The sequence below is a fragment of the Procambarus clarkii genome, chromosome 16, assembly GCF_040958095.1.
Source record: "Procambarus clarkii isolate CNS0578487 chromosome 16, FALCON_Pclarkii_2.0, whole genome shotgun sequence".
Taxonomy (NCBI): Eukaryota; Metazoa; Arthropoda; class Malacostraca; order Decapoda; family Cambaridae; genus Procambarus; species Procambarus clarkii.
This window is the reverse complement of record NC_091165.1, coordinates 7,259,988-7,275,738: the sequence shown is the minus strand read 5'-3', so window position 1 is coordinate 7,275,738 and position 15,751 is coordinate 7,259,988. Positions and strand designations below refer to the sequence as shown.

The 15,751-nt window shown below is 47.1% G+C and overlaps 1 protein-coding gene across 1 annotated transcript; it reads right to left on the bottom strand.

The window, feature by feature from the left end:
- Positions 1 to 871: 871 nt before the first annotated feature.
- Positions 872 to 1,522, bottom strand: LOC138365452 (uncharacterized). Its single transcript, XM_069325763.1, has one exon. The coding sequence runs from the start codon at positions 1,520 to 1,522 to the stop codon at positions 872 to 874; it is 651 nt and encodes a 216-aa protein (XP_069181864.1).
- Positions 1,523 to 15,751: the final 14,229 nt, after the last annotated feature.

Here is a 15,751-nt window from a genome sequence, read left to right as displayed (position 1 = left end):
TCATTAGCAAACATTGAGAGGAACGAGTCTATTCCCTCTGGGAGATCATTCACATATATCAGAAACAGTATAGGTCCAGGAACTAAACCCTGTTGGACTCCACTGATGACCCTTCGCCAATCTGAGACCTCGCCCCTCACAGTGACTCGCTGTCTTCTGTTGCTTAGGTACTCTCTTATCCCGTGGAGTACCTTCCCTTTCCCTTCCCTTTCAAAGTGGAGTACCTTCCCTTTCACTTCCCTTTCAAAGTGGAGTACCCTCCCTGCATCTCCAGCTTTTTCACTAGCCTCTTGTGTGGTATTGTATCAAACACTTTCTGGCAATCCAAAAATATGGAGGTCTGCCCACCCCTCTCTCTTGCCTGATTTTTGTTGCCTGGTCGTAGAATGGCATATAATTAATGTGTGTGTGTGGGAGGGACTTGTTGGTGTTAATGTGTGTGTGAGGACTTGTTGGTCCGGCGTCTGCTTCAGTGTCCGGACTTGTTGGTCCAGCGTCTGCTTCAGTGTTCGGACTTGTTGGTCCGGCGTCTGCTTCAGTGTCCGGACTTGTTGTTCCGGCGTCTGCTTCAGTGTCCAGACTTGTTGGTCCGGCGTGTGCTTCAGTGTTCGGACTTGTTGGTCCGGCGTCTGCTTCAGTGTCCGGACTTGTTGGTGCAGCGTCTGCTTCAGTGTCCGGACTTGTTGGTCCAGCGTCTGCTTCAGTGTCTAGACTTGTTGGTCCGGCGTCTGCTTCAGTGTCCGGACTTGTTGGTCCAGCGTCTGTTTGAGTGTCCGGACTTGTTGGTCCGGCGTCTGCTTCAGTGTGCGGACTTGTTGGTCCGGCGTCTGCTTCAGTGTCCGGACTTGTTGGTCCGGCATCTGCTTCAGTGTCACGGACTTGTTGGTCCGGCGTCTGCTTCAGTGTCCAGACTTGTTGGTCCGGCGTCTGCTTCAGTGTCCGGACTTGTTGGTCCGGAATCTGCTTCAGTGTCCAGACTTGTTGGTCCGGCGTCTGCTTCAGTGTCCGGACTTGTTGGTCCGGCGTCTGCTTCAGTGTCCGGACTTGTTGGTCCGGCGTCTGCTTTAGTGTCCAGACTTGTTGGTCCGGCGTCTGCTTCAGTGTCCGGACTTGTTGGTCCGGCGTCTGCTTCAGTGTCCAGACTTGTTGGTCCGGCGTCTGCTTCAGTGTCCGGACTTGTTGGTCCGGCATCTGCTTCAGTGTCCAGACTTGTTGGTCCGGCATCTGCTTCAGTGTCCGGACTTGTTGGTCCGGCGTCTGCTTCAGTGTCCAGACTTGTTGGTCCGGCGTCTGCTTCAGTGTCCGGACTTGTTGGTCCGGCATCTGCTTCAGTGTCCAGACTTGTTGGTCCGGCGTCTGCTTCAGTGTCCGGACTTGTTGGTCCGGCGTATGCTTCAGTGTCCGGATATTTTGGTCCAGCTTCTGTTTCAGTGTCGGCGAACTCGGGTGTGTCGACATGACCAGGTGACGAAATTTCAGAAATATGCTTGTGTTGGTCAGTTGTGTCGTCGTCAGACTCCATCGCGGTGTCTTGGTCGTGCACGCCGTCTGAGGACTGGTCAGCGTCTGTGCGATTTTCGATACTTGAGTGGTCCGCACACTTCCATGATTTTTTTTTAGGGAAATTTCTCGTTTGCAGTTTAATACATTTCAAGACTTTAAACTCTGCGTATCCGATATAAAGTTTTCTTGAGAGTACGGCAAGGTATTTTAATCCATTTCAGGGAATCTTGTTAGCAGTGTTAAGATCTTTTAAAATATCTGATCGAGCTTGTAAAGCATAAAGGATTTTTTTTATTTATTTTTTTTTATGAAAATTATCTAAATTAGAACACGTTTCGTGGAACTTACAGAGCAAATATTAAATGTTTTCACGAATTCTAAATATGTCTAGTAAATTGCTAAACACAGTCATACATTTATTTAGAATATACACAGTGACAGGTTTAGGAAGCTAGTTGAACTTGAACTTATCTATTTTGGGAACTGTTCAAGCGTAGAGTGGCTCAGTTTAGAGAACTGCTCAAGCATAGAGTGGCTCAGTTTAGGGAACTGCACAAGTTCACTCATCAACCACTGCAGTCTCAGAGCCATACTTGACTTTAATGATTGACTATTCAATCCTTTGAATCAAATAACTAAATTTAACCTCAATTTGTCAGCCAAATAAACAGCAAATAAGCACAAGGAAACATGACTAACTATATAAATCCGACAACTGATTTTGACACATTTATTATTTAATTGAGATGTATTCCAAGGGCCTCAGTGTTTACATATCACGTGACCAGTTACCTGAACAAGCTTCAAGTCAATACAACTAATGTCACTGATCCCACTGCAGTCCCAGAATCATACTTGATCGAAGTAATTATTCACATTCAGTCCTCTGGGTTATATAAAATGTAATTAGGCTAGAAATGTAGCCTCACAAGAGTTAGCAGAGAAATTAAATCGCTTAAGACTTCCAAACCTTGTAATTCTAGGACGGACATCCATCCTGTACGAACTGATGCACAAATGTGTGATTACTAATTACTATCATCAAAATAATCTAATATTTCTGAGGAGGAATATCGGTGTTTGTCTGTCCTAAGTATTGGACTTCGACCCATGTTTGCCACCTCCCTGGAATTATGTCGGAAAAAACCGACACCATTTACTAACTTCTAATATCTCATAGAAAATGAGGCACAGTGGCAATTTCCTCGGTATAAAACGGGGATATCACTGCCGTATGTCGCCATTAAATTAACCACCTAATATTGGAAATTATTCTTAATACAGCAGTCTTTGGACTGTAAACATCATAATAACATTTCCCTTGAATCAACTTACTTATCAGTACTAAAATAGAGTAAATGTAGGCCCTCTTTCACTTCTTGGCGACATCTGGACAAGATAGCCAAGGCGTCAGTGGGAGGAGGGCCAGAAGTAGTCGCTATTTTAATTGAACAACTCAAGTCTCACTGAAGCTACACCATTATTACCCTTGGACCAGTGTGTTACGGACCCGAATCCAGCGTCCGAGCACGGAGCAGTGACGACCGCGCCATCTGTGGGTCAGCTCCCGAAACCCCCTCCAAACGGACGACGACACCTGGTGAGGACGAAGTGTACTGGCCACAAGGGCCAGTTTCCAGTCCTGTTCAGCACACAACACAGCCGCTGCTGACCTCTGGTGAGGTGGTGCTCAGACAACAGCGCCATCTATGGAGTGGATACGTCGGGCGTTTGTGTCTGAGCCTGTAAGTGAGGTGCTTTAGTGTGTCCCTGTTATTGATGACGTGTCTGCTTACAGAGTCGACCTGGGACTGCTGTGATGGAAGTTGAGTCAGTCTACCCAAGGCAGCTGTCCACATACCTTGTGCTTTGCTGCAGCAGCTGTGAGTCGCCTCCCGGAGGAACACTGTGGTGTTACCCTGCCTGTGAAGCGGCAGTGAAGGATTGTCGTACCCGGGACCGACTGCTGGAGACGATTAACCACTGGGGTATTGTAGACAGGAGAGTGATCTGTGGTATCACACGAGGCTCCTGACTAGGGCGCTACCCTAGTATCGCTCGTGGAGTGGCCTGACCAGCGTTGCTGATCCGGAACCTGCCAGCTGTTCTGCTGGACTTGTGGTTGACGGCCTCCACGGCGGTGCCCCCAGTGGAACTGTGTTTTGGCTGGCCTGTGTCCGGGGTAGACTCAGATTGTCGAAGGATTCGTCGAGAGACCACGAGAGCACCGAGAACTTGGCACCGAGAGGATCCAGAGTCTTCAGGAGAAGACGACAGTGTAAATAAGTGTTTATACCCCTTCCCCCGTGTAATCTTTTTATATATTATTTATTGGTGACGGTCATTATATTATATTAAGTTATTGACTTTATTTCCCTTCCCCTTTAAGTTACTTGCGTTACGGATCTCATCCCTTGAATGCCACTACTGGCTTGGGGCCGGATACCCTTCCTCTAACAACATCAGAGTAAGAACCCAGTTGCGACCCGAGAGGGCCGTAACATAATTGGCATCCCCAGCGGGATCCGTCCCCTTGTTAAGTATGTTTGACAGGGGTGGTGAAGTGGCGTAATCCCTATATATAATTCCCCCTGTGTGTGACGATTGGGACTTTATACGTCCTGTGCGGTGCTCAAGAGTGACTAAGTGCAATATTGTGTAGTGCTGTGCTCGGCGTGATTCAGCGCAATATTGTAGAGCGAAGTGTTCTCTGTGATTCAGTGCAATATTGTAGAGCGAAGTGTTCGCTGCGACTCAGTACAATATTGTGTAGTGCGGTGCCCGAAGTAATTACGAGCAATATTGGCAAGTGCAGTGTTTGGTGCGATAAAGTGCAATATTGACGTAGAACAGTGCTCGGTGCGTTAAGTGCTAACGTGAAAGCGGTGTGTTAAGTGCTAAGTGTTCAATCTGTGACAATGGCAGAAAAAGCTACCATCGATGATCTGGATGATGTTCAGGCTTTTCTGAACAGAGAGGACTGTCTTGCCAGATTAAAATATCTGAGCAAACCAGAACTAGTGCTAGTTAGTGCCTACTTGGAGATAAAGATCCGTGCCAGTGATTCCCGTGTGGAGATCTTATCCAAGGTTCACCGGCATTTGAAGGCCGAAGAAAAACAAGAAAGTGGGGCACTAGGTACCAAGGAAAATGAAGAAGTTGCTTCCACTGAAAAGGAAGATAAAGGTAGTGACATTGACAGTGATGCAGGTGAGCTGAATATTAGCTTACTTACAGTCAAAATGCGCGCCTTAGAGATAAATCGCGAGATAGAGTGGAAGAAGTTAGAATTAGAACGAGAATTAAAAGATAAAGAAATGGAGATGAAAGATAAAGAAATGGCGATGAGGCGTTTAGAATTGGAAGAAAGGAAAGAAGAGCGAGAGAGAGAAAGAGAAGAGAAACGAGAAAGAGAAGAACGAGAGAGAGAAAGAGAAGAACGAGACAGACAAGAACGACGAGACAGAGAGGAAAGAGAGAGACAACATGAGCTAGAAGTAATACGGTTAGGTGGTCGGAGGCCAACAACGGAAACCAGCAGTTTCGATCCGGTAAGGAACATCAAAATGGTCCCCAGATTCATCGAGAAGGAAGTTTCAAAGTTCTTCGCAGCCTTCGAGAAAGTCGCTGCCTCTTTGGAGTGGCCGAGGGAGAATTGGGCCATCATGATACAGTCAGTCTTGACTGGGAAGGCCCAAATCGCCTACTCCACGTTATCCCTTGACGACTCTGGCGATTACGACAGGGTGAAGAAAGTGGTGCTCATGGCATACCAATTGGTACCTGAGGCGTACAGGCAGAAGTTCAGGAACCTGAAGAAGACCTCAGAGCACACTTTTACCGAATTCGCCACAATCAAGGTGCGACTTTTTCAAGAATGGTGTGCCTCTCGGAAGGTGGAGACCAAAGAAGACCTCGAGCAGCTCATACTGCTAGAGGACTTCAAGGATTGTTTGTCTGGAGACCTGAAGACGAACTTAGAGGAACAGCAGGTAGAGACCTTGAGTGCGGCAGCCACCATGGCTGAGGAATACATCCTGACTCATAGGCCGTTTGCTAAGTACGTCCCAAGGCATTACCAACTCCGGTTTGACAAACCTCAGGACGAAGAAGAGACTCCCGTCCCACGAAGCGCTAAGAAGACGCCCCCAAGTAGCCCTCGAAGGAAAAGTCCTAGCAGTCCGAAACACCGGAGTCCGAGGAGGAATGTGGTGTGCTGGACCTGTGGGCAGAAAGGGCATGTAGCTGCTATGTGCCGAGGCAGAAGAGGTGGCAGCGCACGTAGGGAGGTGATGATGATGAGCTGTGTAATACCACCAGCAGGAAGCCAGTCGACGACGACGCAGGAAGAACCCAGATTGTTTTCCCCTCACATTTCAGGCGGGTATGTAACGAGTGATCACACTGGTAGATCAGTTGTAGTGCTCAGAGATAGTGGAGCAGCCCAGTCCCTGATCGTGAGAGACTCGTTACCTGAGGGAGTGAGTGTGGATGGGAGACAAAAGGTTATCCTGGTTGGGTTTCCTAGGACGCAGTATATCGCCCCCTTAGTGCCAGTACATCTCGACTCGCCTTACTTCAGCGGCACATGTGTGTTGGCAGTAGTCGATACCCTCCCTGTGGCTGGGATTGACGTGGTACTAGCCAATGACTTGGTGACAGATTGGAGCATCAATCTTCCCAAGGTCGCGGACGAGTCAGCCAGAACAGCAAGGTCTGAGGTAACGACGGGCCGTGGTAATGTCCAGGTAAAAACAGACCCGGATTTAAACATGTTTAATTTGTCCTCTCACCCGCAGATCGACAGTATTCTAACAGTGTCTCCTGATTCTTCTCCCGACGAGGAACATGCGGTTACGATAGCAGAGGTAACTGGGCAAGAAGAGAGGCCTTGTGTGCAGGCACCCACGGATACCAACGAGTCTGGAGCGAAGGCGGATGTGTACTTGCGGTATGGCAAGGTACAGCGTTCATTGAACCGGCCAGAGATTCCCCAGTCGCCAGAGGTATGTGAGGTGTGTTCGAAAGGTCTAGTGCCCTCTTTGGTCCAAACCAGGCTAATGGATGTAGCCGGCTATGGACATTTCAAGCTCAGGAAACTCGTCCCTAAGTTAACCAAATGTATCTTAGCGGTATTTTTTATTCTTGTTCTCAGTAAGGACCAGTGGACGACCCGAAGGATGATGGCTCCCTTGAACATCGTGAAGAGATCCCAGGGATTAGAAACGTGCACTGTGAGTGTTGCAGTCGAAGAAGGGACCTGGAAGGTGATGGTAGATACAGGAGGTACGCGATACGATAATATGAGTGACTGTTTCCGACAGGTTGACACCCCCCGCGTGATAGCTGAGCCTCAATGCAGCGTTGTGCGGAACGTTGGTCGACCTGACGGTGGCAGAGCGAATACCATCTTCGATGTATGAACAGCCCCGTTGGAACTAGGTGTGAGCCTAGTAGAGGAGTCTGCTGTGAGTACTGATGTAACTGTCGCTGTGACTCTAAATGATCCGACCCCTGTATTCCAGGTTCCCGTATCCCTGAAGGACTACCGGATCGGTACCAGAAATGCCGTCTGTGATCAGCCATCATCGGTGCCACGACACAGGGAAGTGTCGAGTCGCCCCACATCGTGTCTACACCGATCCTTACTCGAGAGATGTGGGATGATGCCCCTGCTTGACATCGCAGAGGAGGTGTGGAAAATTACGTCAGGCAGGTCATCGCCTGCCATTTTCAAGCTCCTTTTGTGCCAGGGTTTCTCCTTAGTACAGTTCTGTGGACGAGACAGCCTCGCCGTTCCAGTTTACGGTATAAGTGAGTCCATTTGGAGTTGTGTCACCGTACTAATTTGGTTTGTGATTCTTTTTTCAGAAACCCAAACCAAATTCCTTTTGGTGGGGAGGTGTTACGGACCCGAATCCAGCGTCCGAGCACGGAGCAGTGACGACCGCGCCATCTGTGGGTCAGCTCCCGAAACCCCCTCCAAACGGACGACGACACCTGGTGAGGACGAAGTGTACTGGCCACAAGGGCCAGTTTCCAGTCCTGTTCAGCACACAACACAGCCGCTGCTGACCTCTGGTGAGGTGGTGCTCAGACAACAGCGCCATCTATGGAGTGGATACGTCGGGCGTTTGTGTCTGAGCCTGTAAGTGAGGTGCTTTAGTGTGTCCCTGTTATTGATGACGTGTCTGCTTACAGAGTCGACCTGGGACTGCTGTGATGGAAGTTGAGTCAGTCTACCCAAGGCAGCTGTCCACATACCTTGTGCTTTGCTGCAGCAGCTGTGAGTCGCCTCCCGGAGGAACACTGTGGTGTTACCCTGCCTGTGAAGCGGCAGTGAAGGATTGTCGTACCCGGGACCGACTGCTGGAGACGATTAACCACTGGGGTATTGTAGACAGGAGAGTGATCTGTGGTATCACACGAGGCTCCTGACTAGGGCGCTACCCTAGTATCGCTCGTGGAGTGGCCTGACCAGCGTTGCTGATCCGGAACCTGCCAGCTGTTCTGCTGGACTTGTGGTTGACGGCCTCCACGGCGGTGCCCCCAGTGGAACTGTGTTTTGGCTGGCCTGTGTCCGGGGTAGACTCAGATTGTCGAAGGATTCGTCGAGAGACCATGAGAGCACCGAGAACTTGGCACCGAGAGGATCCAGAGTCTTCAGGAGAAGATGACAGTGTAAATAAGTGTTTATACCCCTTCCCCCGTGTAATCTTTTTATATATTATTTATTGGTGACGGTCATTATATTATATTAAGTTATTGACTTTATTTCCCTTCCCCTTTAAGTTACTTGCTTTACGGATCTCATCCCTTGAAAGCCACTACTGGCTTGGGGCCGGATACCCTTCCTCTAACAACATCAGAGTAAGAACCCAGTTGCGACTCGAGAGGGCCGTAACACAGTGTTACAGGACTAATAGGGTCCCATCATCAATGCAAACTTTGTCTACAAATAAGGGAGGTGTTCTTTCCGATTCCAGTTCTATCTAACTTATTGTTCGCCAGAGATAAATAGATTTTGGAATTCTGGTAGGATGCTAGACAGCGATCAAGAAATGGTAAATATTAAGTAAATCCTATCTTATATATTACTCAATAAATTGTCAATATTTCCCCTAATTTAGCTGTCATATAAGTTATTACTATTATTGTGTGCCCTTTGATAGGTGTAATTGAAGGTGAAGAACAAGCAGAATTTCATCTACCTGGTATCCCAGTAACAAACGGTTATAATAGCCTCGTCCACGAGGATTATTTGGTGTGACCATCAGTGTTCATAACTGGTGGACCAAGCCCACAGCTGTACAGATAAGCTGTAGCTGTGATAAATTAAATTGACAACATATTTAGTCTTATACTGTACTGAATGTCTACTAATCAATAATTTATATTGACAGTCTATATATATAAATCTCCCCAGAATGTGTATTTCTGGGGGGATTATATAAGTTTCTTATATAAACAAAGAACGATTTTAGATCTATTTTTATGTTTTTGGGAAGTTTTCTTTCGGAGTTTTTTTTGGCTGATCGGATTTTCTGAATGGTTGAATTTAGTGCCCTTTTATATCTCATAATCAATGATGTTCATTTATTTATTTATATATACAAGTAGGTACATAGAGTTGTAAGAAAGCGATTTGTGGGAATTTTTATATCATACAGTCCACTTTAAACATCGTACTGTTTACTATCGAAATATCTAAATTAATGTAAAATATAAAATACTATATAAATTTATAACTATAAATAAAAATCCCAAGCGTTAGTTTTCCCCACACATATCATTGATGTATAGGACAAAAAGGGTTGGCCCAAAAATGCGGTACCCTCCACTTGTCAATTTTTTCCAGTCATATACCTTTCCGTTTAGCACCAATCTTTATTTTATTTTTTTAACCATTGTCTTATCTATTTTAGTATTCTACAATTTATTCCATGTATCTGTAACTTCCTTGCTAGTTTTTCATTTAGTACCTTGTCAAAAGCTTTAGCAAAGTTAATGCATACTATATCTTACTGGAAGTCTTTTATTTGAGTAGATTGTTACCACTTCAAAAAATGTGAGCAGATTTGTAAGAAATATCTCACTTTAAAAAGCTATGCTGCATCAATTTTACAAGATTGTTCACTGTGAGATGGTGAATGATTCCCTCCATTAATATTCTCTTAATGAGCTTGCAAATATTTGACGTCAAGCTTGACGGACGTCAATCAGATGGACGATTTCTGCCGAGCTCTTTCTGCCTTTTTTGAAAGTAGGGGTAATATTTGTATATTTCCAATCCAGGGGAATTATCCATTGGTCCTAAGATATCCTGAAAAGGATTTTTAGTGGTAGACATAGTGCATATGCCAGTTCCTTTACGACTTTGGATTGAATTCTATCCACACTTAGGGCATTTGAGTCTTTTAGTTTGTCAATGCTTTTCCTGTTTATGTTCCATGTTATCGGTATATCCCTTACGTCGTTTTCTTCACTTCCTTCAAACATTTGTGTGGGTAATGAAATGTAATTATTCTTGTGTGAACACTGATGTAAAATATTCTTGTAAAGTGCTTACTGCCCCGTTATCATCCATTATAACTCGGTTACTCTCATTTTTAAAAGGTCTATCTTTGTCCTACCTACGTGCCTACTCTCATATCTTTAAGAGTTCTTTGTTTTGGTTTTATTTCTTATACAAGTTTCTTATATAAACAAAGAACGATTTATCTATCTATCTTTATGTTTTGGGGCAGTTTTCTTTCAGAGTTTTTTTGGCTGATCGGATTTTCTGAATGGTTGAATTTAGTGCCCTTTTATATCTCATAATCAATGATGTTCATTTATTTATTTATATATACAAGTAGGTACATTTAGTTGTGAGAGTACATATCATTGGTGTTCTTATATTCTTGCAAAGCCACTAACATGCATAACGTTTCGGGGAGGTCCTTACACTAACAAAGTAAGAGTAATTTTTTTTATTATTATTTTTATTTTTACATGCAAAGCATGCAATTTAAATACAATAAAAACAATATAGAATACATAATAGAACATAATAAAACAATAGACCACCGGCCAGAAGGGCCGACAGCATAGCACAACAAAACACAAACACGATAAATGCATAGAAAAATACAGCATACATCAAGGCACAAAACATAATACAATGGCAAACTAGCAATCACAGTAACATCACAAAACAAAACCTTCATAAAACAAAACATACATCAAGAGGCATAACAGGAAACATAACAGGACAAACAATACATTCCAAACAAAACATAAAGAACAAACACGTACAACAGGTAAAGCAATATGAAAACACCAGGTCAAACGTACAGCACAGAAACAATACAGGAATAAAATCACACACACCAAGCTATCCGCCCCGTAAACAAAGGGCGAAGCCAAAATAAACAATAAAAATAAACAAGCAAAACACACACACCTGAAAACAAAACAGGTACAAACACAACAACATACAAGCACTGGCCTGAAGGACCTAGAATAAAACACAACAGAAAGTACATCAAGAAACATAACAAGACACTTCAGCACAAAACAAATCAATACAAATTTATACAAAGACACTAAATACTGGCCAGAAGGGCCGACAACAAAAACACAACAATGAACAGAAACCTAATGAAACACAGGAAAAAGAAACAACAATACCGAAAATACAAGAAATACAACAAAACAACGGTCATGAGAACAAACATAACACCGGCCTGAAGGGGGCACAATAGGTACAACACATTGCAAACAAACCACAGGTCCAAGCACACACCAAACACACAGCAAGCACACAGACTACTCAAATTTCTCATACTTATCCGGCCACTCCGCCGCCGGGAATCGAACACAATACGCCTCCCAAAGTAACATGACGTCCTCCGGAACAGCTTCATTATGAACCATACGAGGATCAGGCATCAACTAGCGCACACCCACAACAAAACACCGAGCCCGCTGAACCCAGATGGATGAAGGGCACCACGGAACAGGACGTACGCGGTCAACAGTTTCAAACCGCAAAGGATTCTTATCATCATACGCCACGCCGGAGGCCAAGATGAGAGGGAGAGGCTCCTTCCCACGAGGTCGGGCAATGGGCAGCGCACTGGGAGCCTCCTCGGCTGCCTCACAGGGACCCGCATCAACCACTGGACGTTGTATCTGCTGGGACCCCCCCACGCTTGGCATCCTTCTTCAGCACCAGCTTGATGCCTCGGCTCGCACCAGAACCCATACCACCCACGTCTGTAGGAGCAACCACCTCCCACTGCAGAGAACCTTCTGCAGGAGAAAGAACAGGAGGTAAATCAGACGCACAACCATCGTCAACAGCAGACACATGGACGTCATCCACCACCAGCGACGTAGAGCGTGAAGCACCCGGAACCGCCACATCATCGGCCGAAGCTCCACCTGCATCGAAGTCCTCCACATCATCCCAAGCAGCAGAAGAACGCCAGGAACGCTTGGGCACTGGCCGCACATCCTCACAGCCGGAGGCGGACCCAGAACCACGGGCCTCACAAACCGGGCGAACCGACGCCCGTCGCAGTACGGCAGCAGCCTCAACCGCAGGGGGAACCAGGCCGCACACAACAGGACACTCCGCAGCCCCCCCAACACCCAGCACAGCCGTAACACCTGGCGAGGGTGCAGGACCAGGCGCAGCAGCAGGAGACGAGGAAGACGAAGACGACTCGCAGAGACCATCCGGAAGACCCTCGGGAGTAACTGGCACAGAGAATTGACCAGCGACAGGAGCCACCGGAACATGCGGAGGAGGGACAACAACCACCGGGGGCATGTCGGGTGATGCAGGGGGAGGGGGGGCCGCATCAGCAGCGAACGGGACCTGCCCCTCTTCATCTCCGGAATCCACGCCCTGAGGGAGCGGCGGGGAATCCTCTTCCCGAAACAAGTTAACAGGTGCAGCAGGGGCCTCAGAGCACCCGGCAGCCTGATGCCCTAACTGGACACATCGGAAACAGGTACGGGGCTGCTGGGCATAATACACCCGAACGTAGTAACCCAGCAGCCGGACAGAAGATGGGATATCCGACCGCAGGCGCATACCTAAGGTACGGATGTTCGTCTGCTTCCCAGCATACTTCCCCAAGGAAAGCGTGTTCACCAACACACTGATGACTGCACCATACCTCCCGAAGAAGCGCCAGAGAAGGTCTTCAGAGAACTCCAGGGGCGCACCGTGTACACTGACATAAGTCAGGGCACCACTTCGGTCCGAGACAGCAACAGAGCCGGCGCCATCCGGCAACTGCAACGAACGCCCTTCGTACTGATGGAGGAAGTCCTGATACTCCTCCTCCCGCACGAACTTGATAATCACCCAGTGGGCCGTAATAAGCTCCACTCCGTAGACCGCCTCCACCGGGACACGAAGCATGCCGCACATCACCAACTCAATGGCTGGATAATCAGCCTTACACGAGAACTCCAGTCCCACGGAATTCACCCGCAGAACAGGAGGAATTGCAAGGCCCCCCATGTCAAAACTGCCACGTCAGCACGCAGCCAGGCAGGTAACAACACTGGGAGGGCAGTGTTGGAGCAGTTCTTCAGTTTATCCAGGTCAACCTGAAGCCTCATGCTGTCCTCCTCTGTCTTAATCCTTCTCATAATTTTGGCATCATGAGCAAACATTGAGAGGAATGAGTCTATACCCTCTGGAAGATCCTTAACATGTATCAGAAACAGGATGGGTCCGAGTACAGAACCCTGTGGCTGGTGACTTCACGCCATTCTGAGGTCTCAACCCTACCAGTTACTCTCTGCTTCCTATTGCTTAAGTACTCCCTTTTCCACTGAAGCACACTACCAGTTACTCTTGCCTGTTTGTCCAACTTATTCACCAGCCTCTTACAAGGTTCTGTGTCAAAGGATTTTTGACAGTCCAAGAAAATGCAGTTTGCCCACTGTGACGGTGCCCTCTCCAATTTCTCCCATATGTCTGCTTTAAGAATCATTTCAGCTTTCTTTGCTGATTCTCTGAGATACAGGGAATCTTTTGGTATATGTGGCGACCAGATCGGCCGCCTGATGAGGGAGAAATTTACACTATAAATTTGTAGGTAAAGGGAAAGTGGCGCCCTGATACAAACGAAATGGTACCCCCTACCTACAGATCCGCCAATTTGTGGAGGACGCCAGCCGACTGCGGATTGGCTAACTTAGGTCACGGGCGACCAATCAGAGCCCGCCAAGACGTCACCAAGTGCCCCTGGCGACGCCAGCTGTGTTAGCGTCCAGAGTTGATCTGACTGGGGAGATGGGAGGATGCGCCTCTATCAGCTCTCGAGGATTTGAGGCTCTACAAGCCTTACTCAGTGGATTAAAGCTAGTCATCGCAGCCAACCATTGTTATTGGAGACCCTGTGCTTCCGGAAAGCAAGAGGAAACCAAGTTCATTGAGCAGAGAAGTGCCAAAACTTGAAGAATCGGTCGGCGACGACGCTGGAGGGGCGCCGCCAGACGCTAGAGGGTCTGGAAGGTGTGGCGGGTAGGCCTAGCAGTGACCGTGTCACGTTCACTGAGGATTTTGGAGGGACGACACCGTTCCTAGGGCAAGGAGCAACGCCTTGTGGAAGGGACGAGTGTGTGCATACAGTGATTAGCTTAGTGTTCACTTGTGAACCAGGATTGGGATATCTGAACCTCTGGGAGTTGTTTAGCGACGACGCAAAGGCTTCACGACACCTGAGGACTTGTGATACGTTCCTGGATCGTCAAGGACCGACTCAAAAAACATGTGAACCTCACACCATCGAGAGACAGGCGTCGTGAGCCAGGAATGTAAAGGTAGATCAATTTCCCTCTCATTACCCCTTGTTTGAGTAGGCTAGATAGGCCACGATATTTACCTATGTATGTTACAGTATAACATTGATACATTAATAGTAGGATAGGATGCAGGGCAGCTTGTTTCCAAGACTGTTGAAGAGGACAGTGAGTGTGGACGACGGGGTAGTTGAAGAGGAGGTGGCCGACGTTGACGAAGAGGCCCCTCTGTGAGGGAGTGTGTGGCCCCTTTTATATCTGCCCAGTTGAAGGAGTTGTTAAGAGGTCGTGAAAGAAGAGTGGCTGACGATCTCCTGATTATTCTTATTTTCATTTCCTGTATTGATTGCAATTGTATATGTAACCGTGTAGCTTATGTCAGTAAATTCACATATTTTATCATAGTGTTTAAGTGTGATTCCATAATAATCTCTATGAGCATACACGAGGGATATCATAGTCCCACCTAGTGAACATCACGTTTTCTACAGAAGTTCTTGGTGGCTAGAGAGTGCTAAAGCAGCACAGACTTATGTAGAAGTGTACCCTAGGCTATCTGTCCAGTATCAAATTCGGAATGGTGGCAACACTTTGGCAACAAACAATGTAGTGGCTGGAGAGAGGTAAACTCACACAGACTTTTATGGAAGCGTACCTTGGCTGACAGACCAGTGTCAACTCTGTAGGAGTAGCAACACTTAGGCAACAAGCAGTATAGAGTACACCCACTGAACTGTGGGGTGCAGATATATCAACCCAGCTGGCGACCTTGTTAAAAGAAGATAGAGGAGGCAGGCAGGAAAGGAATTCCTGCAACTTTTGTCAGGCAGGCAAGACAGGGAAGTTATTGTTCAAAGGTAAGCCTGGGTCTTCCTTCACTTCTCCACGGGTCTAGGCCGGAATTGTTAATAGCAGTTTCCCCTTGGTTGACTGAAGGGCTCCCAGGGTGAATCAGTGGCACCCCCAGTAATGTGGGCAAAGACCTGCAGTGGTGGGTATTACTGGTCCTCTCCTGTGGGACCAGGAGACTCCGGTAAATCCCAAGAGTCGGAGGGGCTGAGTATTCTGCCTTCTGAGCCCCTAGCAGCCGATTGCTAGCAGAGCCCCAGCTCACCCCCCCCCCCATGACACCACCCTTCTCTTTTTTGCTTAATCTTTATCACCTTGTCATAAAATTCTATTAAACCTGTGAGGCAAGATTAACCATCCCTGAACCCATGTTGGTATGTGTCACGAAGTCCCTTCTCTCCAAATGTGCTACTATGTTTTCTTACGATCTTCTCAATAACCTTGCATGATATAGAGATAGAGATAGCCCGAGATAGATATTGCATGAGAGATAGATATTGCATGAGATAGAGGCTCGAGACTGTTCAACACGCTTCTGCTACACATAAGGAAAATAACTGGCAAACCCCTCACAGTGTTCAAGAGAGAA

Bases quoted from the DNA above. Each gene is read 5' to 3' on its own strand.
- LOC138365452 (XM_069325763.1), bottom strand. From the start codon at position 1,522: ATGGAGTCTGACGACGACACAACTGACCAACACAAGCATATTTCTGAA.